Source organism: Crocuta crocuta, unplaced genomic scaffold (assembly GCF_008692635.1).
Source record: "Crocuta crocuta isolate KB4526 unplaced genomic scaffold, BGI_CrCroc_1.0 scaffold176, whole genome shotgun sequence".
Lineage (NCBI taxonomy): Eukaryota > Metazoa > Chordata > Mammalia > Carnivora > Hyaenidae > Crocuta > Crocuta crocuta.
The window spans coordinates 10,260,979-10,286,065 of NW_027531905.1; the positions used below are offsets into that span (position 1 = coordinate 10,260,979).

General features: G+C 38.7%; 1 protein-coding gene across 1 annotated transcript; it reads left to right on the forward strand.

Annotated features, from left to right (window-relative positions):
- The first annotated feature begins 223 nt into the window (after positions 1–223).
- Positions 224–20,175, forward strand: LDHB (lactate dehydrogenase B). The gene is given in 8 exon segments (XM_077774478.1): positions 224–332; positions 3,364–3,498; positions 10,626–10,743; positions 11,554–11,727; positions 13,353–13,526; positions 16,276–16,393; positions 17,934–18,057; positions 19,806–20,175. Coding segments are annotated over 7 exon segments (1,005 nt in total). The 5' UTR covers positions 224–332; positions 3,364–3,369; the 3' UTR covers positions 19,974–20,175.
- Positions 20,176–25,087: the final 4,912 nt, after the last annotated feature.

Consider the following 25,087-nt stretch of genomic DNA (forward strand, 5'->3'; position numbering starts at 1 on the left):
AAGTTTTAGGAACAACGGGGCCTCTGTGTTGAAGAGTCCACAAATTGTGAGGCTGCAAAGAGCAGAGACTGCCTTTGCCATCAGAAGGTGACCTCCTCACGTGAGGAGGGAGAGAGCGTGAGCACACTCGAGCCCTTGTCCTTGAAGGGGATTGAGCGAGCCGAGGGGAGGGGTTGGCTGCGATCCGGTTTCCAATCACAATAGAGGAAGCTAAGAGGCTGCGGAGAGTGTGGGCCCCGCCTCCTGTTCTGTCCTCGCAGATTCTGGGCAGAAGGAGACGCTTGCCGCGGACATTGTCTTCTTCGCGCGACTTTTACAGCCGTTTCTGTCTGGTAGGTTTCAGCCCAGGACCCCGAATCCTGGCTCAGGGACACCCGGGTGGCACTCGCAGGGGAGCCCTTGCGTAGCGACACTAGGGAGAAGGACCTAGAAGGGCTGCCGCCTTCTGGGGCCTTAACGCCCCGAGCATCCGGACTGCGCCTTGGCTCAACCCCAGGGTTTGGGGCGGCAGGCCGTGCCCTCTGCTGGGGAGCAGGAAGGCGGCGAGGAGGCTGAGCCCCAGGCCTTGCCCTCCGCGCCGCAGAGCCCTCCTTGAGCCTGTGCTGCATCAGGGCAGAGACTTGTTGCATGTGCGGCCGGAAGCCGGGTTCTGCATGTCCTTGACCGGTTTATGGCGGCCGCATCACCCCCCGTGCCTGCGGGCCGGGGCCGGACACGTGCCTGAGGAACGAGGGGCGGGAGAGGGGACCGGAGGGCGGTGAGGGCTGGCTGATCTCGAGCCTGGGGACTGGCATCTACCAGCACGGTAACGGACAGTTGCCCCTGCTTTGGCGGGATGCGGGTGCAGGACGATCTGCACTCGGTTTCACCCGGCCACAGATCCAGGCCTTCCTGGAGACACAGGCCTGTTATCTTCTGGCCTCCTTTCTTCGTGCTTCGGCTGCTTTGTTTACTCGCCGGCTTTGGGTGTGGAGAGTAAGGAAGGGCTGGAATTTTCCCCAGAGACCTCGGGGAGGTCTGTGGCCGCTGCCCTCCCCTGTGACCCGCTGCTCTCCGGGTGTGCGCGCGGGGAGGAAGAGGTGGCCTGTGCGCCGCCAGCCAGGCGAGCTGCAATTAGGGCCCCGGCAGAGCTGGCGCCGGTGTGGTGGGGGAATTACATGGCAAAACATGGCTTTTTAGCCGGCTAAAACTGAGGGATGGTCTCCAGAGAGGATCTGTGTTCTGGAACTTAAGGCTCTGGTTCATTGGCTCATATCTAATGATTTATATGCGCAGGGAGCAGGTGGGGGTGGGGAGGATCTCCACCAGCGGAGGCGCTACAGAAGGTTGGGATGGAAAGTACCAAGGGTCAGAGATTTTTACCCTGTTTACCATTCTTTTTTTTTAATTTAAAAATGTTTAATGTCTATTTATTTTTGAGAGGGAGAGAGAGCGCGAGCAGGGGAGGGGTAGAGAAAGAGGGAGAGACAGAATCTGAAGCAGGCTCCAGAACCCCACGTGGGGCTGAACCCACAAACCCACGAGATCACGACCAAAGCTGAAATCCCGGGGCTTAACCAGTTGAGCCACCCAGGCACCCCAGTCTTGTTTATCATTCTTTTTCTTTGCAGCCACCACTCAGGTCTTGGCATAGGCCTGCATATATAAGAGAGAACATTTCTTGTAATTTCGTATAACTCCTATTAAGGAAAAAAATTAAAGCGCTTTTCTCCAGCAAGATCTGAAAGAAAACATGTGTTGACTTGAGTCTCTAAACTGTAGTTTCTGAAGTTTCCAAAATTAATTTAGAAGGTTTGTCTGTGCAACTAATCTGTATATAGCAAGCATTTTTGGGTTTTTCTTTTCCACCGCTTACTGGATTCTATATATAAGGATCTTATAACCAGCTAACGAAAATAGACGCAGTGGAGAGAACATAAGCATTTTGTGTCTCTGTTCAACAAGAAAAGATGCGGCATTCATCAGATTGTGCTCAAAACGCAGGACGTGTACAGTGAATTTCTCTGTAATGCCATCAATTTGTGGAGACAGTCGCACTAAGTTGACTATTTTCTTAACACTCCTATTTTTTCTTTTGTTCTGCAAAATAATTTCTAAATTTATTTCCTACTGATGGGGGGAGGGCAATATTTTGGGGAGGAAAAATAGCTATAGAACAAAATAGTTGTTACATAATTGTCTCCAAATTCAAGTACTTTATACCAACTTAGAGGCTTACCAACTCAGTTACTTAACAGGATATACAGTTACTAAACGAGGTGTTCCTTAGTCCACTGCAGATGAGAAACAAAAAAGGGGACTGGAAAGGAGGGCACAGTTTGCAATTGTGAAATGGGTATAGTGGACGTGATAATCTAGCATAAAAAGTGAAGAGAAAACTAAACTAATAATGGGTTACGATTATAAGTGATTGTTACATTTGAAGAAGGGGCTTCGTTGTGATCCGTACCCTCTCTGTTTAAGAAGTCCGGGCAGAATATTTTGTGTTCTAAGTTGCCACAGAATTGTGAAGTTTATTTCAGTAACTGTGCCATTTTAGTTATCCAAAAAAATGCACCTGAGTATCTGATGTCACAGATAAATTTGGTGTTACCAAATGGAATGTTTTCCAACAGGTTTTCCTTTCTTTCTTTCTCTTTTTTTTTTAATGGCTAGAAAGAAACCGATTCAAAGGCTGATATTCTCCTAATGTGACTCCCTGAAAGGAAAATTTATTAAGTGTGTACCCACTTTCCAGTTAGCTTCCAACACTAAGTGGAACTGAGAGTAATACTTCTGAAGATTTTATGTAAACATTCATCACCCTTTTCCTATCACTGTATTTATTAAGTAAATATTATATGTCCAGTACACTGTGACAGGTTTTAAGTGAGACTTAAAGTAGAAGAACCAGTCCCTATCTTCAAAGAGTGATAATAACCATTAGCAGTAGGAATTCTATTCATGACTGACCATTAATTATTTTAGACCAAGCTTCCATATGGGTTCATATAGTTACATATAAATTCTTTACAGGGGAATGGAAACAAGTAGGCTCTTCTAAATGTAAATATTCATGTCTTTCAGCCAATAAATGAAGAGCCACCAGACAAAATTGTTACAACTTGTTATATACTAGCACAGAATCATAGGCCGAAGAGAAGAACCCAAATTCTGATGGCTTCGTGGAAGTTTTTGTTTTAATGAAATTCTCCATTAAGTGGGTTACATGGTTCTTTAAATAGATTTTGTGTTGGAGAATAACATTGGGCTGGTTTTCAATAGTGCCATAGTTCAGAAATTGCAACAGTAACGTTTATGGATTATTCCCATCTGGGTTTCACATGTGCGTGCATGTATAATGTTTTGATTCTTTTCTTGCAGGACACAATGGCAACTCTTAAGGAAAAACTGATTGCACCAGTTGCCGAAGAAGAGACAGCCGTCGCAAACAATAAGATCACTGTAGTGGGTGTTGGACAAGTTGGTATGGCATGTGCCATCAGCATTCTGGGAAAGGTACATATTAAGAACACTATGTGTGATAATTTCAGCTTTTGTATACAATCTCTTTAGGCACTTCATGATTTTATTGTATCTTTAAAATATTTTTTTTCTGAACAATTTTAAATAAGTTATAGACATTATGACAGTTCACCTTTAAATACACGAACATGTATTTACTGAGAATACTCTCCTTATATTACCACCATAGAATTACTACACTCAGGGACATTGACATTGATACAATACTGTTATCTAATGCATAGTATTTAGAGTTAAAATTCTCTCAACTGTGTTATAGTTTCTTACAGCTGTTTTAACCCCAATCCAAAATCATGTATTTTATATACTTGACATGTCTCTTCTTCAGTCTGGAACTGTTACTCAGCTTTCTTTGTCTCTTGTGTCATTGACAATTTTGTAGAGTTACAAGTCAGTTTTGTAGAATGCCCATCAACTTATGTTGGTCTGATGTTTCCTTGTTATTAGGTTCAGGTTAAATTCTGGGGTGGAGTTATCACTAAGTGATGTCATCTTATTGCAGCATCACACACATCAGGCACGTGATGATCAGCTAGTCTTATTACTGGTAGTGCCCAAGGTGCCCTGGTTTGAAGTGACGAGTACAAGATTTCTCTACTGCAGAGGTCCCTTTACCCTCTATAATTAGTAAATATTCTGCACAAGGACTTTGTGAGGTTATGGAAATAACCTTCTAAGTCCTTCAGAGTACATTTCCTAGTAGGACGTAAATTCTCACATAATCACTATGGTTATCAGCATCAGGAGATTTAACACTTGTGTCATACTCTTAGCACCTTCCACCTCTGCAGACTTTTTCATATATATCTCCATAGACATCTGGCTTCCCAAATATATACCCCAGGTAGGCCAGGCCATCGCTTTTTTTAGTCTCCAAGGACTTTTGAGGAAAGAAGCCTTTTCTTATTCACCTCACTGGATTGATTCCTTGATCTTTCTGAAGGCTGCCTTAAATGTAGGAACCCTGCCCCCCTAAAAAAATGCTGCTTTGCCTTCAGTAGAGTACACTGTCCCTTTGTGTTATATCTGAAGGCCGCCTGAATAACCCTAGCCAAGCATGTTTCTGTTTGCGAAGTTTAAATTCTCAAGGAACAATTGCAGAAGTTATCAAAGGATCAACTAAAATATGTAGTACACGCCAATGAAGTCTTTCTGCTTTTACATTTTTCTAGCTCTTATTTACTTGGTGCCTATTATTAGGATGGCTGCTTCCAAATTTACAGGGAATTTAAGCAATCACAGTTTAGTGCTCACTGTTCATGCCAGTTAAAATGAGAAATATTCCAGCTTACTTTTCTTTTAAAACATTTATTGAATGTTTACCATATTGAAAGTATTTTAATAAAACCCTTCATTTTAAGCAACAACCTCAGAATGGGAGGTGTTCATGTCCTGTTTTCAGAGGAGGTGGCTGAGGTGTAAAGAGATCAAGCAGCCTGCCCACAGTCACAGAACTGAAGTGGTAGAGGTGTGTTTTGTTTTTCATTTTTAATTTTTATTTAAACATTTTTGAGTAAACTGTACCTGCAACATGGGGCTTGAACTCTCCACCCCAAGATCAGAGTCACATGGTGCACTGCCTGAGAATGCAAGGTGCCTCAGTAGAGCTGTATTTTGAACCCAGGCTCTGAACTCTTGACCATAGTGCCTCCAGTTTCTTTTTATTTTATGCTAGGATTTAGGCAGTTATAAACATAAAAGTATTAGTGAAATATGAGCTAAAGATTTTTCTTTTCCTCCTACTAATCTCGAAATTTGGACTTTTCGGGAAACTGCATCTGAGCTGTCATTCCATGAGAAGTACCTCTGGTTTTCATTGCAAACTTAGTAGCTTGTGACTGTTCGCAGTTATGTAACACTTTGGCGCAGTTCAACTGCTTGAGAGAACAGCCCCAACTGCTAACACAGTAGGCATCTTCTAATTGCAATGCTACAAAGGAGTGACTGCCTTATTCAAAGACCATTTTACTGATTAAAAATGTTTAAATCTTATTTTAGTGGGTAAGGATTAAAGTGCCTCAGAATTATGATTCATAGTTGGTAAGGATTATAAATGCCACTAATTTAATAGAGGAAAGGCCAGAACAGTGCCTACTCTGTCAGATGTTTCTGTATTACTTCATTTACTCCTAAAAGCTGGTGAGGCATTGCCATCTCTGTATTACAGTTGGAAAGAAACAAAGTAGAAAGGTAAGCCACTTGGTTAAGATCACACAGAGATAGTAAGTTCCTGATCTGGTTTTGAGTCCATCCCTGGACTGGTGTGCGTTACAGAGAATAAACATTGCTTTCCCCCCAGGAAGTGAGCCAAGCTGGTGCATCAGAGATAGAGAGGTGAGGAGGCCCACACCTCTCTCTGCTAGGCCTGAGAAGGCAACTGAGGCTCCCTAGTATAGTGTCCCATCACTACAAAAACTCAAATTATTTTTTGCTGCTTTTTCCCACTCTCCCCATCTTCACAGCCTTTATATTAACCATAGTAAGCTTTGATAAAAATTGTAGCTCCTGTACTTGAATTTTCTAATAGTTTCACAGGACACAGTTCTCAAAATCCGAGATTTCACAGAGTAAGGTGGTGGAGTGCACACACCTCCAGGGGGCGCCATTTACACAGCATCAGCGGCACCGTTCCCATCTCTGAGTTTATCATTTACCATCTGCCATCTTTCTCCAAAATTTCTGCTTAAAACCCTTTTCTAGGAGCCCCCGGGTGGCACAATCAATTAAGTATACAACTTCTGCTCTGGTCATGATCTCATGGTTTGTGAGTTTGAGCCCCACATCGGGCTCTGTGCTGGCAGCTCAGAGCCTGGAGCCTGCTTCAGATCCTGTGTCTCTCTCTCTCTCTCTGCCCCTTCCTTCCCCACTCTTTCAAAAATAAATGAATATTAAAAAAGAGAGAGAGAGAGAAAACCTTTTCCTTACGTGTTCTGTCAACTGGAATGTTCTACCCTAGACCATCAGCATTGACTTCTTCCTTTTTGATAGCATGCTTTGTAGGCAGGCAGTCCCTGACTACCCAATATCAAGTTAACTTCCTTTCCAGAAACGTTATTTTATTTATTTATTTTTTAAATAATGATCCTAATTTGACTACTGTAAATTTTTTTTAGCATTTATTTATTTTTTAGAGACAAAGAGAGACAGAGCATGCATGGTGGAAGGACAGAAAAAAAGGGAGACACAGAACCTGAAGCAGGCTCCAGGCTCTGAGCTATCACCACAGAGCCCGACTCAGGGTTTGAACTCATGAGCTGTGAGATCATGACCTAAGTAGAAGTCAGACATTTAACCAACTGAGCCACCCAGGCACCACCCCCCTGCCCCGCAAAACTTTAGCATCACCCTGCCTTAATGTCTTTTTTTAAATGTTTTTATTTGTTTTACTTATTTTGAGAGAGAGAGAGAACTTGAGAGTGCCTGTGAGCAGGAATAGTAGAGGGGCAGAGAGAATCCAAAGCAGGCTCCNCGCCCCGCGAAACTTTAGCATCACCCTGCCTTATGGTCTTTTTTAAACGTTTTTATTTGTTTTACTTATTTTGAGAGAGAGAGAGAACTTGAGAGTGCCTGTGAGCAGGAATAGTAGAGGGGCAGAGAGAATCCAAAGCAGGCTCCCCACCGTCGTGGGGCTAGACTGGATCTTACTATGAGATCATGACCTGAGCTGAAAGAGCCACCCAGGCATCCTTGCCTTATGGTCTTTATAACACTTCAACCCCTGTTAGAAATCATTTTAATTTGTTTGCTTAATTTCTATTCCCTTTCTGAGATACTCTGTGAGAGAAGCGACTTTGCTGAATTTGTTCATTTCTATGGTCCTGATTAGTAGAATAATGTCTGGCATACTTAGTAATAAGTATGTATGACACAAAAATAAATGTTTCTGCTATTCCTAGTAATCACATTTTCTCAAGTTTTGATCATAGCTTTTCCTTTTCCATGGCTGCTATTGCTAAATAGGACTCTTGCCCTACTACCGGTCACAGGCTCTGCATGTAAGCTGCCAAGGCGAGGCTCTGAATATCGACTGCATCATGTTGTCAGGGTCTTGCAGAGCTTCCATCCTATGCAAAGTTATTGTAAACCCTTAGCTCCAGGGTCCAACTGCCTTGGAGTATCTGTCCTCACTGACAGCGCACCATGTTCTTGTGGTACAGCCACAGCCTGAGAAGTCTCCTAGGAGCAATGGAATTACAGGACTATTGTGAAGTAGTTTTAAGAGAACAGAACTTGGCTTAAAAGTAGGACATCATTAAAATTTGGTACTTGTGCAAGAACAGACCGGTGAATAAAATAGAATGAAAGCCCAGAAAAAGGCCCAAGCAGTATTTACTAATATAATAGAAGTGGCATTCCACCAATTACTGAATAAATGGTGCTTGCCTGTTTACTTCATTATTTGGAAAAAGTTATACCTTTTTCTCCCACAAAACTTCATGCAGATTAAACACTTGACTATAAAAATGCAACGATCTAATACCAAGGCGTTGGTGGCAAGTAATTTATTGGCTAAGAAGATCAAAGGGAAATATGGCCACCTCTGGTCCACACAGGACTTTGTATTAAAAGGTATTTATTGTATGTTAAACAAAGGGTCAGGTTCAATAGTAATGTTTTTGCCTTCTACCTGACCCTTTCCTTAATAAGATTACTGCTTTCGAAATTAAGCCTTGCTATTTCAAACTATTTTATTTTATTTTATTTTATATATTTTTTTATTTATTTCTAGGANAATATGTTAACAACGTAAGTGAATTCATAGGCTTTACAATACAGGTATTCCTGCTTTTTGAAAGCTCATGTTCTGCCATTTTGCTTCTACTGAAAAGCACTAGTAGCTGTTTCCACTAACCAAACAAAATTCCAAAAAAATTTTCCCTTTTACCTCAAAAAGATAAAAAGCAAAAAGCAGTCAGAGTTTATTTTGTTATAGAGGCAGCACACACCCCAGTGAGTGGCCCCACCAGCTCCTTCTCCGGAACCACACCACACCCACTCAGCATCTCAGCATCAAGCCGCTCCAGCTTTGAACTGAGCATCTATGCTTTACCTCAATTTAATTTTGTGCATCTGAGCAGAATGTGTCCTGAGGTATCAGGAAAGCGTAAGAGAGGCTATTTTGGGATCTGAGAATTCTCAAAAATTAATGGTAATTGCTTCTTCTGTTTTATGCCATTTCTGCTTACAAATGTGTTGATGGGAACATTCTTCTTTAGGATGGCGGGGGAACCGGTGTATGAACACAGAAGGAGATTTATTTCAGTCAAACAAGTGTCAGTACTTAGTCACACATCTTCTCTTTTGCCTGCTCCCACACTTGGAGGATATTCAGTTGTGCAGATGCAGCTAAATTCAGTGCTACAATTATTTTTTCCTTCCTTACCAGCTGAAGATGCGCTTCTCAGCCAATTCTCTACACCCACTGGCTGAAAGAAAAGACAGGATCTGAGATCCTGTGACATCCTTTTCCACTTAAGCCCCAAATTGTTTTGCTGTGCTGACTTTAGCAGCACACATGTGGTGTTACTAAAATAAAAGTGATATTCCAAGTGTTCAGTACCTTGACAGAACATTATGGCTATTATTAAGTTATAGTACATTAATTTAAGGTGTAGAAAAACAAACGAGGGTTTGTGAGACCTTGTCAGAGGCTACAAAGGAACAAAACCGTCTGAAAAGTATCAAAACCTGTTTTTAAATAAAACTTACTTGACAATCCATGTCAGTATTTGATATATATGGAAATGAGAAAATAGTTACTCAGTAATCCCCAATTCACAGAATGGTTACTTCATAAATTTGCAAGTAAACCTGTTGTTTGGAATTAACATATTGGGAGGCTCAAGTCTCAGAAACCCTCACAAGCAAGACTATTGTAGCTTACTTCTTGAGGTTAGCAAGCCACTGGGATTCTAGAGTCGGGACGATGCTCTTTCGTTGGCTCTTACAGGGAGCAGGACCTGCTTTGACTGGCAAGCTAAAGTAGGTCAAGTTTTCTTACTGGCTTCTCCCTCTGCTGGCCAGTGTCTGCCAGACACCTCGAGTTCCACCCTAGACTACTCTACTTTTCCTTTCAAAAATGCCTACTGAGCCCAATTATGTACCCTTTTCGCTATCAACACCCCTCTCCTGTATATCTGATGATGTTATCCTTAGAAGCAGTATCCACATTTTAAATGGGCTTCCATCTTGATATATTAAGCTAATTATTTTGCTAACAGCCCTGAAGACAGTAAAGGCATGGACTCTAGTGAATTTCAGTGGGAGGGATACCTACTTTTTACAAAGGTTTCACAAATTATGTGTTTCCATAGATAAAGGAATTTGAAAAACCCAAGGCTTTGTTTTCTCCCATTCTTCATGTAAAGATATAGAGAACATATAAACATAAAACATGTTACATATAAAACATTTTATAAAATAAAGAATTATGACACCAGATCAAAATTAGATAGGATATTTGTTGATTTAGACTTTTCTTTTGAATGAGTGGCAGAGGATGACAATTGGAATAGAAAACAAGAGAGCTTAGAGAACTCATCCATAGAATGCCTCTTCCTTTCCCCCAAAAGACAGTCAGGTTGGTTTAAGCCAACCTGGGGAGTTCAGGATTCAACCAGGGCTTCAAATCCCACTCTGTGATCAAAATATTGATGGTTTAAACCAAATCTGCCCTCCAAAAAACACTCCAAACTGGAGATGACTTCAGGGATGGACACTGGCCAAGGTTGTTTCTGGGTCTGGGTGAATCTTCACCACCCCTCATTAATGGGAAGTCTTGTACATCCTGAGATCACTGTTGAACTGTTGGTTTCATGAGGAATCATTGTCTACATATTTTTAAAATGATTTATATCATGGTAATTGGATCTTAATTGAGTACTAAAAGGTAAGATTTAGAAAAAACAGTGTCTTAAATCTTAATATTTAATTATTCAAGACTTTTTCATGCAGTTTAAAGAGCACACCTAACTCCATGATAAAATTCTCAAGGTTTTTAGACACTTGGTACTTAGCCATTTAAAGAGTCTCTGTTGCGTTTGTGTGCTGAGGCGCCCTAGAGTGGCTTAGGGGACTAACGCCTGTTCTGGTGTTTCTAGTCTCTGGCTGATGAACTTGCCCTTGTGGATGTTTTGGAAGATAAACTCAAAGGAGAAATGATGGATCTGTAACATGGGAGCTTATTTCTTCAGACACCTAAAATTGTGGCTGATAAAGGTAGTTATGTCTCATGCCCAAAGTGATCTAATAATAGATGCCCTCCCTCTGATATAAAATTACTCTTCCATCCTGGTGAGTCTAGCGTTGTCGGCTTTTCTTTCCTTCTCAGTTCAATTCATCCTCAAGGACAAACGCAAGTATTACCTCTGTGAATGCTTCCCACATGACTTCCACACATTTGATGCATAACATTTTAGGAAATTGTATCATAATGCTTGTTCATGTGTATCTGAGAACAAGAATGTTTTACACCCTCCCCCCCCCAAAAAAAATATATGCACGAAGTAATCGGAGTGCTTTGAAGAAACAAAATAAATTCATATTACAAGGACAAATTAGTTTCTATGTCTTCCTTCCCCTTCATAGATTGGATTAATATTACAAACCTAGAAGTGTCCTTAAGTCCCTTTTTTTTGTTGGAGGGCTGCCTCTTGAACTTTGGACTCATTGTTCCTGTTTTATCAAATTACTAGCAATCTAATATTCTCTCAAGTCAAGAGCATTTTGAATTTGTTAGGCAGAAACATAATTTAAGGCCTTCTTTTTCCCTGGTCCGTTCTCTGAGCCAGTTGGATGGTTTCTATGTAGCGCACAGAGGAAGAAGCCATTTTTCTTGAACATCAGACTTCAAATCCTTATAACATGGAATTCTTGCATACATAATTCTTCCATAAGTAATTCTTACAGTATGGAATTCTTCTATAAGTTCTAGAAGCTTCTATATATTTAAATTTCTAGAGTATCTCATGATATATTTTGATGAAGAGTTGTATTTCAAGTACCTCTCTTTTCTCCCTCTCCTTCAAGATTACTCTGTGACCGCCAATTCTAAGATTGTGGTGGTAACTGCAGGAGTCCGCCAACAGGAAGGAGAGAGCCGCCTCAACCTGGTGCAGAGGAATGTTAACGTCTTCAAATTCATTATTCCTCAGATAGTCAAGTACAGTCCCGATTGTATCATAATTGTGGTCTCCAATCCAGGTATTTTATTATAGTGATGTTTTCAGATTCATTTCTGTTAAGTTAAATGTTTTGGGGTTTGTTTTATTTTTGTTTTTTGGTTTAAAAAATATGTTCTAGTATTTAACTAGCAGAAGCAATTCTTGAAGCAATTCTTGTGTCTTCTGTTATTGGCCGCAAAAGAGGAGTGTTTTCAAAACAAATGGCAGAGTCCCAGGCCAAATGTTTAAAACTGTGAGAAGAGTTCTATATAAAACAGTTGCATCTGTTTCTTTCATCAGAGTTTGTTGCAGAGTCTAGAAGCTTTTTAAATTTTCTAGGAAGATTATCCTGGGATGTGTGATGAAACATTGAAATGTGGCTTCAATTTGTGAGAAACGTTTTAGCATATTTGACCTTCTGCTGGCCAAAAAGTGTATTCTAGTGGCGTTGAAATTGAGAAAAGTTTAAAAGCCATTAGTCCAGTTTTAAAGATAGAAATAGATGGTCCTGATACACAAATACATGCTGATGCCAAATGTTACTTGCTTTTTTCGCTAAATCAACATTTGCACAACAAACATTAAAACTTCTGGTTAGAAAGAATTGCATTATTTCATCTAAATAGTCAGAATCCACTCTCTATTTCACACTTGTGTCCATAATTTGCCACCAAACATACTGTTTATCGGTGAGCATACTAGATACATTGATCAAGTGATAAAACCGTTGGTCTCTGACACTTCACATAGAGGAAGATTGTGAATAAGAACCAGGGAAATCCTTATGATTTATGGAATATTGAGACTTGGGAGCCAGCAAGGATAAAGATTTTCTTAGTATTCTTGTCTGCAATCCTGAATTGCAGGTTACGAAATAGCTCACTCTTATATATGCAACTTGTTGTGAGTACATAGTGGCAGATAGACTTGCAACAGGAGTGACAGCTGGCACATGGGAAGTTGCTGCATCCTGTGCCTAACGCAGACATTATTAACTGGTTATACAACTTTCCAGGTATAGCTTCAAAGTCTTAACTCTCCAGAGAGTTACTCCCACCAAATCAAAGTTGCCAAGGAAGGGTTTATAATATCCTGTCCAAAATGACCCTAAAATATCTTAACCAGGGTCTATCTATGTGTGGGGGTGAAGACTGCAAGATTAACCTCTTGCCTTCCTTGTGTGCACATTTTCTCCTTCTGACAGCTTAGCCTTAAGTGCTGTGATCCTGTCTAGACCAGCAAGTTTTACTCTACGAAGTCTCAGGGCTGTGCCACCACAGAATAGAGGTTCTACCCTAGACATCCTTTCATTAAATACTACAAAATGTAAATCCCTTGTACTATCACAATTGCTTATTGATTCATATCCCGTGCCCAGGAAGATGTGTGGTAGTATGTCTTAGTAATTTAGTAACCTACGGTTTTTGGGTTATGATGACATGTATTACCATCATGGTATTACATTACAGTTGGAGGAAATTGATGTGACAGTCTGGTTCTCTCTTCCATTATCCCTCAACTCTGTAAAGTGAATGTTCATATCTTTCTGGCCACATCTCATTTGAAGGCTGGAAAAGTTGGGGAGGAGGAAGCTAGGACCCTGATAATTGATGTAGCAGTTGAAATCAGTTTTGATTTAGTCACATATTTTTTTAAACCTTTTAGTGGATATTCTTACATATGTTACCTGGAAGCTAAGTGGACTGCCTAAGCACCGTGTGATTGGAAGTGGGTGTAATCTGGATTCTGCTAGATTTCGCTATCTTATGGCTGAAAAACTTGGCATTCATCCCAGCAGCTGCCATGGATGGATTTTGGGAGAACATGGCGACTCAAGCGGTAAGGAAAAAATCCATAATATTCTCATGTGTACTTATGGTATTATTCTTGCCATTCTGAATTTTTTGTTTTTCTGTTTAATTTTTCTATTATTTTCACATACTTCATGTTACAAATAAATAATTTGTGGGAGAATACTTTGATAGTGACTAGGTAAATATGTATACATTCCTTATCAGCTTTTTGCCTGTTAAGTTTAATGGTCATTGATGATTCTTCATTAAATATATTGTTACTCTGATAGTTGTCAGACACAATATTCAATCATTTATTCTCTATTTATTGTGTTCTACTGTAAAAGAGAGTTTTATCTTCCCCAGTTATGTATTCATTTATTTATGTCAGTGTGGACTCACATTTTTATTTTATTCCACAAATGTTCTTTTGCTGTCACCGTAACGCAGTAATTGTCCCAGATTGGACAAGTAACAGGTTCTCTAAATTGGCTCCTGTGTCTTTTTGACATATCCCAGCATTTTTTGAGCCCTTCCTTGTTTCTGGAACAGTAAAGTGCACCATATTGGTATTAAACTTATTGGTGCTATACCTCCTTGTTGCCTGATGAGCTCTGTTTCCTTCTAAGAGGAATGATGTTTAGAAACCAAGATCTCTTAGGTTTGCTCATGATCCTGGTATGTCTCTGCTTCTAGGTCCTTTCAGTGGACAGAGGTATTATATCCATCATCTTTATTGAAGGGGGAATAAGTGGGTAACAAATGCTTTTACATAACCAGTGTCTACAATTCTGTATTGTAAAATAAATCTTGCTTTAAATTAAATCTGATTTGGGGGCACCTGGTTGGCTTAGTCGGTAGAGCATCCAACTTTTGATCTCAGCGTCGTGAGTTCAAGCTCCATGTTGGGCATGGAGCCTACTTAAAAAAAGAAAAGAAAAGAAATGAAGTCTGATTTTTTAATAAGCCATTAATAACTATCACTTAAATAGTAAGAGAACATTTGGTAAATATCTCAAATATTTTCTTTAGGAATTTAAATAGAATTGTTAGACATAAAATTAATCATTGTAAAAAGACCAACATTAAAGTTACATTGCACTCCATTTCTTTTATAATGCTTTATTTTGAAACAGTTACAAAAACATTTCTTTAAGTTAAAATTGCTCCTTTCATTTAATATTTCTGTTCTCTGGGGCACAGAAATATTAAATAAATGAGGCTGGCTCAGTCAGAAGAGCAGGCAACTCTTGATCTTGGGGTCATGAGTTCAAGCCCTGCATTGAACTCCACTCTAAGTGTGATGCCTACTTACTTGAAANAAAGCAGGCACAGTGGCTTCTTAAAGATCCTTCAGCTAGTTAGTGGCAAGTAGAAACATGTCTTCTGACTCCTATTCAGTCTTCTGTTCACTCATCACTGACATTTTTTCCAAAATGCTTTTTTTTTTCTATTTCCACATTAGACCTATATTGTATACAACCCTAGCAGTGATTTTGTAGATTTCATAGTTTCATCAGAAGCCATGAGAGTACCTTAGTTTTCTCAGCACTTAGCCTGAATTCACAGAGGTTGTGGACTTACAAGGAGGTCTTATTTGGCCATGGGCATATTTGCCCTTTCATAGTCAGTTTCAGCCATTCTAGACTTTCCCCCGTGCCTTTGCTCATATTTCCTGAGTTTACAGGGCCCTCCTCCAAAGGTCCCTAAGAAACCATACTTATTTTTCAAGGTCTACATCAAATGCCTATTTTTTGCAGTCCCTTTTTTTTTTAATGTTTATTTTTGAGAGTGTGAAAGAGAGCATGAACGGAAAGGGGCAGAGAGAGAGACAGAGGATCCGAAGTGGGCTTTACACTCAACAGCAGAGAGCCAGATGTGGGGCTCGAACTCTCAAACCATGACATCGTGACCTGAGCCAAAGTCGGATGCTCAACCAACTGAGCCACCTAGACATGCCTTTGCAACCCTTTCTGATACCCTTTTCCCCTAAATTAAGTAGACTTTTATGTTTTAATTATCTTTTCTCCATACTTCTGTGATAGCTCACCCATTGTTTTACTTACCTTTGCCTGCTTCTCCCAGTAAATTCTGAACTTGTCCACAGCAAGAACATGTCTTATTTATTTTTGTACGTCTACATCTTTAATATGTAATTTTTTCTGGGTAGAAGGTAAGGCTGAAACAGGTAAGAGTGTTCTTACGCGTTAACCATCCAAAACATGTAGTCAGTCACTGTTAGACCTCTGCTGCGCCTCTGGAGGCATTCTGGGAAGGGCTGTTTGATCCAGTTAAGACCAGACAAATTCACCATAGTTACATGGAGTTTCTTTCAAGGGATGGACTAAACTTGGGACATGAAAAGAGATAATTAGAGTATATTTGGACCTTATCATAGGATTTTTTTAAAACTTTGCTCCAGAAGAAAGAGGTTTATATAAGAAAAATGAGTAGGAAGGAAGTTAAGATTTCCTCAAATCAAAAGTTTAGGATAGTCTTGAACTGAAATCCTTTTCACAAACCAAGAGGGAGGCAAGGAATTTCATATTCTCTGGATGTATGACACAACAATTCTTTGTTGCACCAAAATGGTTGAAAGTTAAAATGTCAAATGTGAGGCTGTGCGAAAGCATGTCTCCTTTTGGGGGAAAGTTTGCTGGGGCCAGTTGTCTTGGGAGCAGAGCAGTTCTAGGGGGAATTCACAAACTTGCCTCTGAGGTGAAATCTGAACTAAGAAGAAAAGGGTTTTTTAAATAGTGTCAGAAATCTATGAAATGTGTATCCGTTTTCTCCAGTGGCTGTGTGGAGCGGAGTGAATGTGGCAGGCGTTTCTCTCCAGGAGCTGAATCCAGAAATGGGAACAGACAATGACAGTGAAAATTGGAAGGAAGTGCATAAGATGGTGGTTGAAAGGTAAGTGAAAGGGGTTGATTTAAGATGGTTAATTTCATCTTTATTCAAATAAAATTGTAAACCGTTTCCATGGCTGCCTGCTCAGGTAAACTCTTAGTATAGTAAATATGCAGCCGTTCTCTTTAAAACAGACAAGACTGATTTTGCTGGTCAAAGCTGCCATGTAAGTCCCCCTAGGGAACAGATATTTTTGTGGAGAAATTCTATTGTATAGGGATGAAGAGCAAAATGTGGAATTAACAAGTGAGAAGGGAGAAAGGCTTTCAAATTGTCTCTTATTGATAAATAAGGTTGGCTTACATAGAACCTGGATACTGTGTCTCATAATTGCCTAAAATGAACACTTGCTGATTGATTGCTGAAAGTATGAAAGCTATGATTTATTTACCTTTCCACACTCAACTAAAGAGGTTTCCCTCTTTTCTCTCTCCCCCATCTCTCTCTTTTTGTTTTACTAACCATCTGCCCTTCTGTGACCTTCATGCTTATAAAATAAGTTGTCATTTTAGAATACAGTAAAGGATACAGGCTTGAATTCAGATCATGGCACTGGTACTAACTATATAGTCTTGCAGAAGCCATTTAACTTTGAAGTTAAATCTCAGTTTTTTACCCTGTAAAATCATATAGTAATAGAATAATAAAAATTGAGTTACAAACACATACGTAACACTGATGAATATTTAATAAAGGTTGGCCATTATTATTTGTGGAGAATTACAAGACTTTCTCAAACATAGAATTGTTTTGCTTAGTTTAAATGTAATGATTTTCCCCCCTGGAATTTGACCTGTGAATGGAGGAAAAAATTGTTTAAAAATGTGAAAGGGTCCTTAGCATTTCAGTTAACTTAATCCCTTTATTTTACAAATGAGAAAACGGGGACTTATCCAGGTCATGTAACTTGTACAAGGTCTTCTAGCCAGTGATCGCATTTAATCCCAGTTTCTTAGATTGTAATTTTAGTTACTCCTGCTATAACACAAGCAAGGCCATTGTGGGTTTCAAGATGCAAAAATTATGCTCGAAAATTGCCAACCAAGGTATTGTCTTCACTTTGCTGTTGGGTTAGTTAGTCCTAGTATTCTAGGTGACAGTAAGTGGGACCTCAAAATCAAGGTATATTTTGTCCTTTGAATGTGTGTCCTTTTATTTTCACTATTTCCTGGTTTCCTTAATAACTTTGGGAAAATTTATGTTTATGAGTATTAAAAGTTGTTGGAAAAATTATTTTTACCACTGTGACTTTATAAATATGCATGCATACAATAAGCTATGTAAATTTATCAAAACATTCATATAAGAGCCTACTAGGTAGGGTTTATAACTTTAAACATCTTTACATATACGTTAAGTCATTTAACAAACTTGTAAAATAGATACCATTGTTATCTTCATTTTATCAAAGAGGACACTGACATCAAAAGGGTTTACTGAGGGTTGCACAGTTAATAAGAGACAGCAGAAATCAAATCCAAAAGTCCAGTTTCGGTAATTATCAAATCTGATTTCAATGATCTCTTTATGATTCTTTCCTTAGTGCCTACGAAGTCATCAAACTAAAAGGATATACCAACTGGGCTATTGGATTAAGTGTGGCTGATCTCATTGAATCCATGCTGAAAAATCTATCCAGGATTCATCCAGTGTCAACAATGGTGAAGGTAAGAGAAACTGTTACAAATATAATATAAGTTTTAGTATTGTATACTATGAATAGATTTATTTAAAGAAGGACAAGACAGCCTCAATCTAGTTTTTTCTGAATCTCAAAGTTTTATGGAAATGTCTCTTTTTTTCTCCCTTGTTATTAAATATTAACTCTGAATCTTTTTTGACACATTCTCAAAATGTATAATAGCTTTATTTCGACTTGACATATTAACCTATAGATTGTCTTTGCAGTATCTGATACCTTAGCATATTTAGTTCAGTTTAAAAGCTATAAAACACTTAAGTAGAAAAATGATTATTTTTCAATAAAACTAAGATTGTATTAAAACATTGTTTGACTTAACTGATTTTATTTTCCACAAGTCAATGGCAGGGGTGAAAACCTAAGGGGAAAATGCAGTAGATTAAAGGAAACATGCAACAGAGAAAGATACAGAAGTATTTGGTGGTAAAATGTGGTGTCAGGTGTTTGTGGTTTTTTAAGTCCTATAGCAAAACTTTAAGAAACATGGCAAAATTTGGATAACTCCCCTCAGACTTGGAGTGCCTGTTTGGAATTTGTTTATTTATCTCTACTTTGATGTATGTACAAAAGTTTTTTTTAATGTTTGTTTATTTATTTTGAGAAAGAGAGAGATAGAGTGTAAGCGGAGTGGGGGGTAGAAGGAGAGAGAGAGAGAACCCCAAGCAGGCTCCATGCCACCAGCGGAGAGCCCGACACAAGGCTTAATCTCACAAACTGTGAGATCATGACCTGAGCCGAAGTGAAGAGTCAGATGTTTAACTGAGCTACCCAAGTGCCCCGTATATACAAAAATTTTGGAATTAAAAGTTTAAAAAATAGGGACACCTGGCTGGCTTAGTCGGAGAGCATGTGACAATCTTGGGGTTGTAAGTTTGAACCCCACGTTGGATGTAGACATTAAATAAATAAACTTTANGTGAAGGGTCAGATGTTTAACTGAGCTACCCAAGTGCCCCGTATATACAAAAATTTTGGAATTAAAAGTTTAAAAAATAGGGACACCTGGCTGGCTTAGTCGGAGAGCATGTGACAATCTTGGGGTTGTAAGTTTGAACCCCACGTTGGATGTAGACATTAAATAAATAAACTTTAAAAAAAATGTTTAAAAATGAGTAAAAGTAACTTGTTTAATATAATTAAATAATCCAATTAGTTATATGCTTAAATAGATCCTGTGAATAAATAAATTGCTTTACAGAAACTGGTAAAGCGCTTTGGAAATTATACTCATTTTTTCAGCAACTCTTGGATGTTGCAGAAATCGTGCCTTTCGGTGGCTTCCAACTACTTACTCTGGGCTTGTTGGTTAGCTATCATCTGAAATTCCTTCCTAAACTAAAGAATTTTTAAAAATTTAGGATTTCAAGAAAAGCAGCCCATTAAGAAATACATTAGAATACAATTTAATGTGAAGACTTACATATGAGACTTTATTAAAGTGTATATAAGCAGAGAGAGATGTGTCAATAAGTTTAATAAACTACTTATTACTTTCTTAGAATTTCTAGTTTTATCTTCTATTTTGTATATCTGCGTGTAAAATCAAATTCAAAATGTAAGTATTTAGAAAATATGGGCCTGTAAGTGTTGAAAATTAAAGAATGAGTTTGTGCTTATTTTACTTCCTATGTTTCTTTCTGTTTAAACATAGGATCTGGGATCATTCTTATCTGTGGTTTCATTTCTTAATCTATATTTCTCTTGTTCTGGCAGGGAATGTATGGCATTGAGAACGAAGTCTTCTTGAGCCTTCCATGCATCCTGAACGCTCGGGGATTAACCAGTGTTATCAACCAGAAGCTGAAGGATGATGAGGTTGCTCAGCTCAAGAAAAGTGCAGATACTTTGTGGGACATCCAGAAAGACCTAAAAGACCTGTGACTTCTGGCTCCTAAGCTGTAGAGATTTAAAAATACAATGTGATTAACCATGAGCCTTTAGTTTTTCATTCATATACATGGGTCACAGTTTGCTTTTGTCCTCCTAAATATGTGAATCTGGGCTCACAGAATCAACGCCCATGCTTGGTTTAGTGCTTGCAAATATAAGCCCTTGAACAAATAAAATTAACTATCATAGTGTGCTTCTGTTTCCGGGATTCTTTCTTTTGTGACTTTTGAAAGATTTCAGTCAATATTTTGAATAATTCTTCCACCCTCATAAAATTTCCTAAATTTGATCATCTCAATTCCATTTTCTATATTTGTCCCTCCAAACAGCATGTTCCTTGTTACAGTATATGCCATGATTTTGTTATTTTTGTCTTGAGAATATGATTACCCCTTTATTTTTATTTTTTTATTATTTGTTTAATGTTTTATTTTCTTTCTGAGAGAGAGAGAGACNCACGAGCCATGAGATCATGACATGAGCAAAGTTGGATGCTTAACCAACTGAGCCCCCCAGGCACCCCTACCCCTTTATTTTCAAAGACATAATTTTTTTAGGGCAATTTTAAGTTTACAACAAAATTGAGAGGGAAGGCATAGTGATTTCCCATATACCACTTGCTCCCATATATGCAAGCTGGAGGTTTCCACATCATTCACCAGAATGGTACATTTGCTACAATCTAGGAAATGACATTGACATGTCCTGTCACCCAATATCCATCGTTTACATCAGGGTTCACTCTGGGTGATATACATTATATGGCTTTGAACAAATGTTTAATTGTGTATTTCCACTATTATTTTTTCTCTTTTATAAGCTTAATTTTTTTAAGTCTGTTTATTTTGAGAGAGAGAGAGTGTTAACACAGGGAGGGCCAGAGAGAGAGGGAGAGAAAACCCCAAGCAGGCTCTGCACTGTCAGTTCAGCCCAATGTAGGGCTCAAACTCCTGAATTGTGAGATCATGCCCTGAGCTGATGCCAAGAATCAACACTTAACTGCCTGAGCCACCCAGGCGCCCCTTCCACCATTATAATATACAATTTTCACTCCCTGAAAATGCAGTAGTTTCTTTCTTAAGGCTATAACTGAAGAAGGAACTAGAGCCAATGGATAGCATTTATAAGGAAGTCCATTTTAATTCTCTAAAAAAAAGATCCTCTAAAACAGGTTTTCTAAAATTGGAATTAGTTTTCTTGGAGTTAGTGTCTCTTGATAATAAAGAAAAATGAATGTTTGGGCTGAATTATCCAGATCCCGTCACCTGGGACACAGTATAATATGGGACTTAAGGGGGACTTCAGGCAGACTTCCTCTAGCAAAGAGTTTCCAATGTACATATATCGAGGGGTCAATAGATAGTGTTTAAAGTATGGGACTTGTCAGATAAACCTGGGTTTCAGGGCAGGTTCAATCATTGCTTTGAGGCAAGTTGCCTACTTAACCACTCCCAAGCCTCAATTTTCTCACCTATGAAATAGTGATAACAATGGTACCTCTTCAATGAGTGTTGTATAAATTAAATGAGAAAATATAAAATTCATAGCATAACTCATAATAGCACCTCACAGGTAGTGTTTACTGTTCCAAGTCCTTTACATATTCACTCACTGAAATCACCCTAATTCTCTTAGGATATCGTGTTTTCTCAGCCTTGACCCTGTTGGCCTTTGGGAATGAATGATTCTGGACCACTCTGCATTGTATGATGGTTAACGGCATCCCTAGCATTTGCCTATGAGATGCTGGTAATACATCCCTCCCCCTGGTTGTGTCAAACCCAAATGTCTGCAGACATGCCAAATGTTCTCTGGGGTGCAAAATCACTGCTTTAAAGTATTTGGATCCTCACTGTATAAATAAGGAAACTGAAATATGGGTACACAGACGGCATTCAGCTACTAAGTAGCAAAGAGTTGGGATTCTACCCAGGTATTGTAGCTGAATCCCTCCCTGATCACAGTGTGCTACATTGCAGTAAATACTAGTTGCTGTAACATATTTGTATCTTTAGGGTTTATAAAATAATCTCAAAATCATTCTTTCATTTAATATTCCAGCATGTTACAAAGGTATTATTTATATTACAGAAAGGAAGACAAAGGTGTCAAGTTACTTTCTCAGTCACATTTCCAAAGTGACTCAATCTTGGTATAATGATCATATAGAGATATAAAGAGGAAGGTGTTACAAGGGGGACAGTAAAGTATTCCCCAAACTGAGAAGATACTTTGAGAGAGAGAGAGATTGAGAGAATCCCAAGTAAGCTGTGCTGTCAGCACACAGCCCAACTCAGGACTCAGTCCCACGAACTGTGAAATTATAACCTGAGCCAAAATCAAGAATCAAATGCTTAAATGACTGAGTCACCCAGGCATCCCCAAACAAGGTGCTTTAAATCAAGAAAGGAAAAAAACAAAAACAAAAACAGAGCCCTTGCTTATTCGATTGGGGCACTTCAGTTAGTTTCTTATTCTCTGGGGAAATACGGAAAATGGAACTGCTAACATTCTCTAGGAGTGGAGTAACACCTGAGTAGTTAATACATGGATTTAGATATTCCAGAGGTCAATATCCAAACTGCAAAAATCACCACTGTTTGGGACTGACATAGTATACTCATAAAGAAAATTTTATCCCATATAATTTTAACACTAAAAGTACCCTTGTTGCAAGTTATTTTACAAAGGAGAAACAAACCCAAGTACTAAAGTGATTTGCCTAAATCAACACCATAAACACCAAGTTAGCTTGTGGATTTAGTACTCCTTCAAACTGGCCAAAACAAAATACAAAAAGGAGGGAGAATTTATTGGTGTACCTCACTGAAAAGCCTAGAAGTAGAACTGATCTTAAGCAAGACTATATTTAGAAACAACAAAAGAACGATCACCAGGATTATCAAGCTTCTCTCCAACTCCCTGCTTAATTCGTGTCTCCTTCACATATTTAGGTTCTCAGGTTCTGCGGTGAATTGTTTACAACAACTTCAATCTCGTATCCTCTTGTGTTCAGTTCTAGTAGAAAACTGTACCCACCACTGCTTTCCTAGAAACTCCAGAAAAATATCTCATTGCATCCTGTTGCATCTCACAGATTGAATGCACATTCCTGAAACCATCTCCGTGGCTTGGGAGGTACAGCATACTTACTGACTAATAACTTAATTTTCCTGGAGCCAAAGCCCATTAGAGGAGATGGGTCCCAGCAGAAATTTAAGTTACCAGACACTGGGGCAAATAACATGCCAGCTGAAAAGACAACAAGAAAAACAAAACAAACAAAAACCAAAAAAAAAAAAAAAAACCCAACACATGTCTTTCAATCTTGATATTCCAATTTTTGATCTTTCCCATTACCCCATTTTACTGCCTAGCACTACTGTCCCCCAAATAGCTGTGTAATAAATGCTTTCAATTTTATCTGGATTCTGCCTTAGTGAAGTTTTTTAGGTCAAATGCAGACCTTTTGAGGGGAAAGCCACTACATTTTCCTTTCTAGAATCTGGCTCAGTTTGGTTCCTGTTATCGAAACTCCCACATAGAAACACTAGTCATTACTTTAGAAAACTGAGAGGTGAGAGGAAAGTAGGAATCTTATATCTAGTTTTGGAACAAGCAGGTCTATGTGAACAGAATTAAACAGACAATTAACAGGAAAAGTCATAAAACACTAAGTTAGCCAATAAACAAATACTTACTCAGTGTTTGGTATAAACAACTCTTCTAGTTGCTTTAGAAAGTCAGAAGACATAGTCCATATCTTTGGGAAAATAAAATCTTTAGAAAGATGCAGTTAGATGACATTTGTGCATTGAGTACCGGGCACAGAATTATGCTTGTATCCAAACATTACACTTACTGAGTCATGGCTCTTCCTCAAATATGAGAATGTCAGATTATTTTCTTTAAAATGGAATGAATAGGGATGCTGAGGTGGTTCAGTCAGTTAAGTGTCCAACTTTGGCTCAGGTCATGATCTCATGGTTCCTGAGTTTGAGCCCCGCATCAGGCTCTGGAGCCTGCTTCGGATTCTGTGTCTTCATCTTTCTGCCCCTCCCTTGCTAGTGCTCTATCAAAAATGAATAAATTCTAAAAAAAAGTTTTTTTAATGTAATGAATAAAGGTATAAATGAGATTACATGTAGAAGATGTCTTTATAAATGATAAAACCCAGGGTACCTGGCTGGCTTAGTCAGAGGAGAGTATGCAACCTTGTTTGTTTGTTTGTGTTTGTTTGTTTGTTTGTTTGTTTTGAGAGAAAGAGAGCACTGGGGAGGGGCAAAGAGAGAATCCCAAGCAGGCTCTGTGCTGTTCACACTGTCAACACAAATCAAGAGTCATACACTTAACCAACTGAGCCATCCAGGCCCTCTGAAGTGTGCAACTCTTGATCCTGAGATTGTAAATTCGAGCCTCATGTTAGGTGCAGAGATTACTTAGATAAATAAACTTAAATAAATTATAAAACCCTACACAGGTACATTAGTATGATAATACAACAGTACAGTGGTAAAATCCTAAGTGCCATGACAGTTCTACACAGTACATCTTTGTGGACTGAAAGATACTTTATGGGGATGATTTAGAAACAGAAGACTGAGATAAGCAGAAAGAGTTATGAATAACCCCACAGCATGATTGAAAAAGAATTGGTGTTTGTGCCTCACACTCTGAACCAGAACAATTTTTAAAAGAATCAAAAATTTAAATGCAAAAAGAAAAAATACACTAGTTGTAAATATATATATACATATATACATACTATATTCCTTTATTGCCTGTAACTTGGAAGGACCTTTTAAACTAACTTTCCAAATCCGGACTCATTAAAAAAAAAAAAAACTGATTTAATTCAACCATAGGAAAAAAGAACAGCTTTCCTGGGAAAACAACATTAAGAAAAGTCAAAAGGCAACAAAAACTGGAAGGAAAATATCAACTCATAACCCAGGCAGAGGGTAAATCTCCCAATAAGGACTTATTAGAAACTGAGTTTTGAAATGCCATAGAAAAATAATCAAAAGGATATGAATAGACAGTTCATGTAAAAAGGAAGAGGATAAAAAATTAAAAAATAAAAATAAAAAAAACACGGAGCCAAT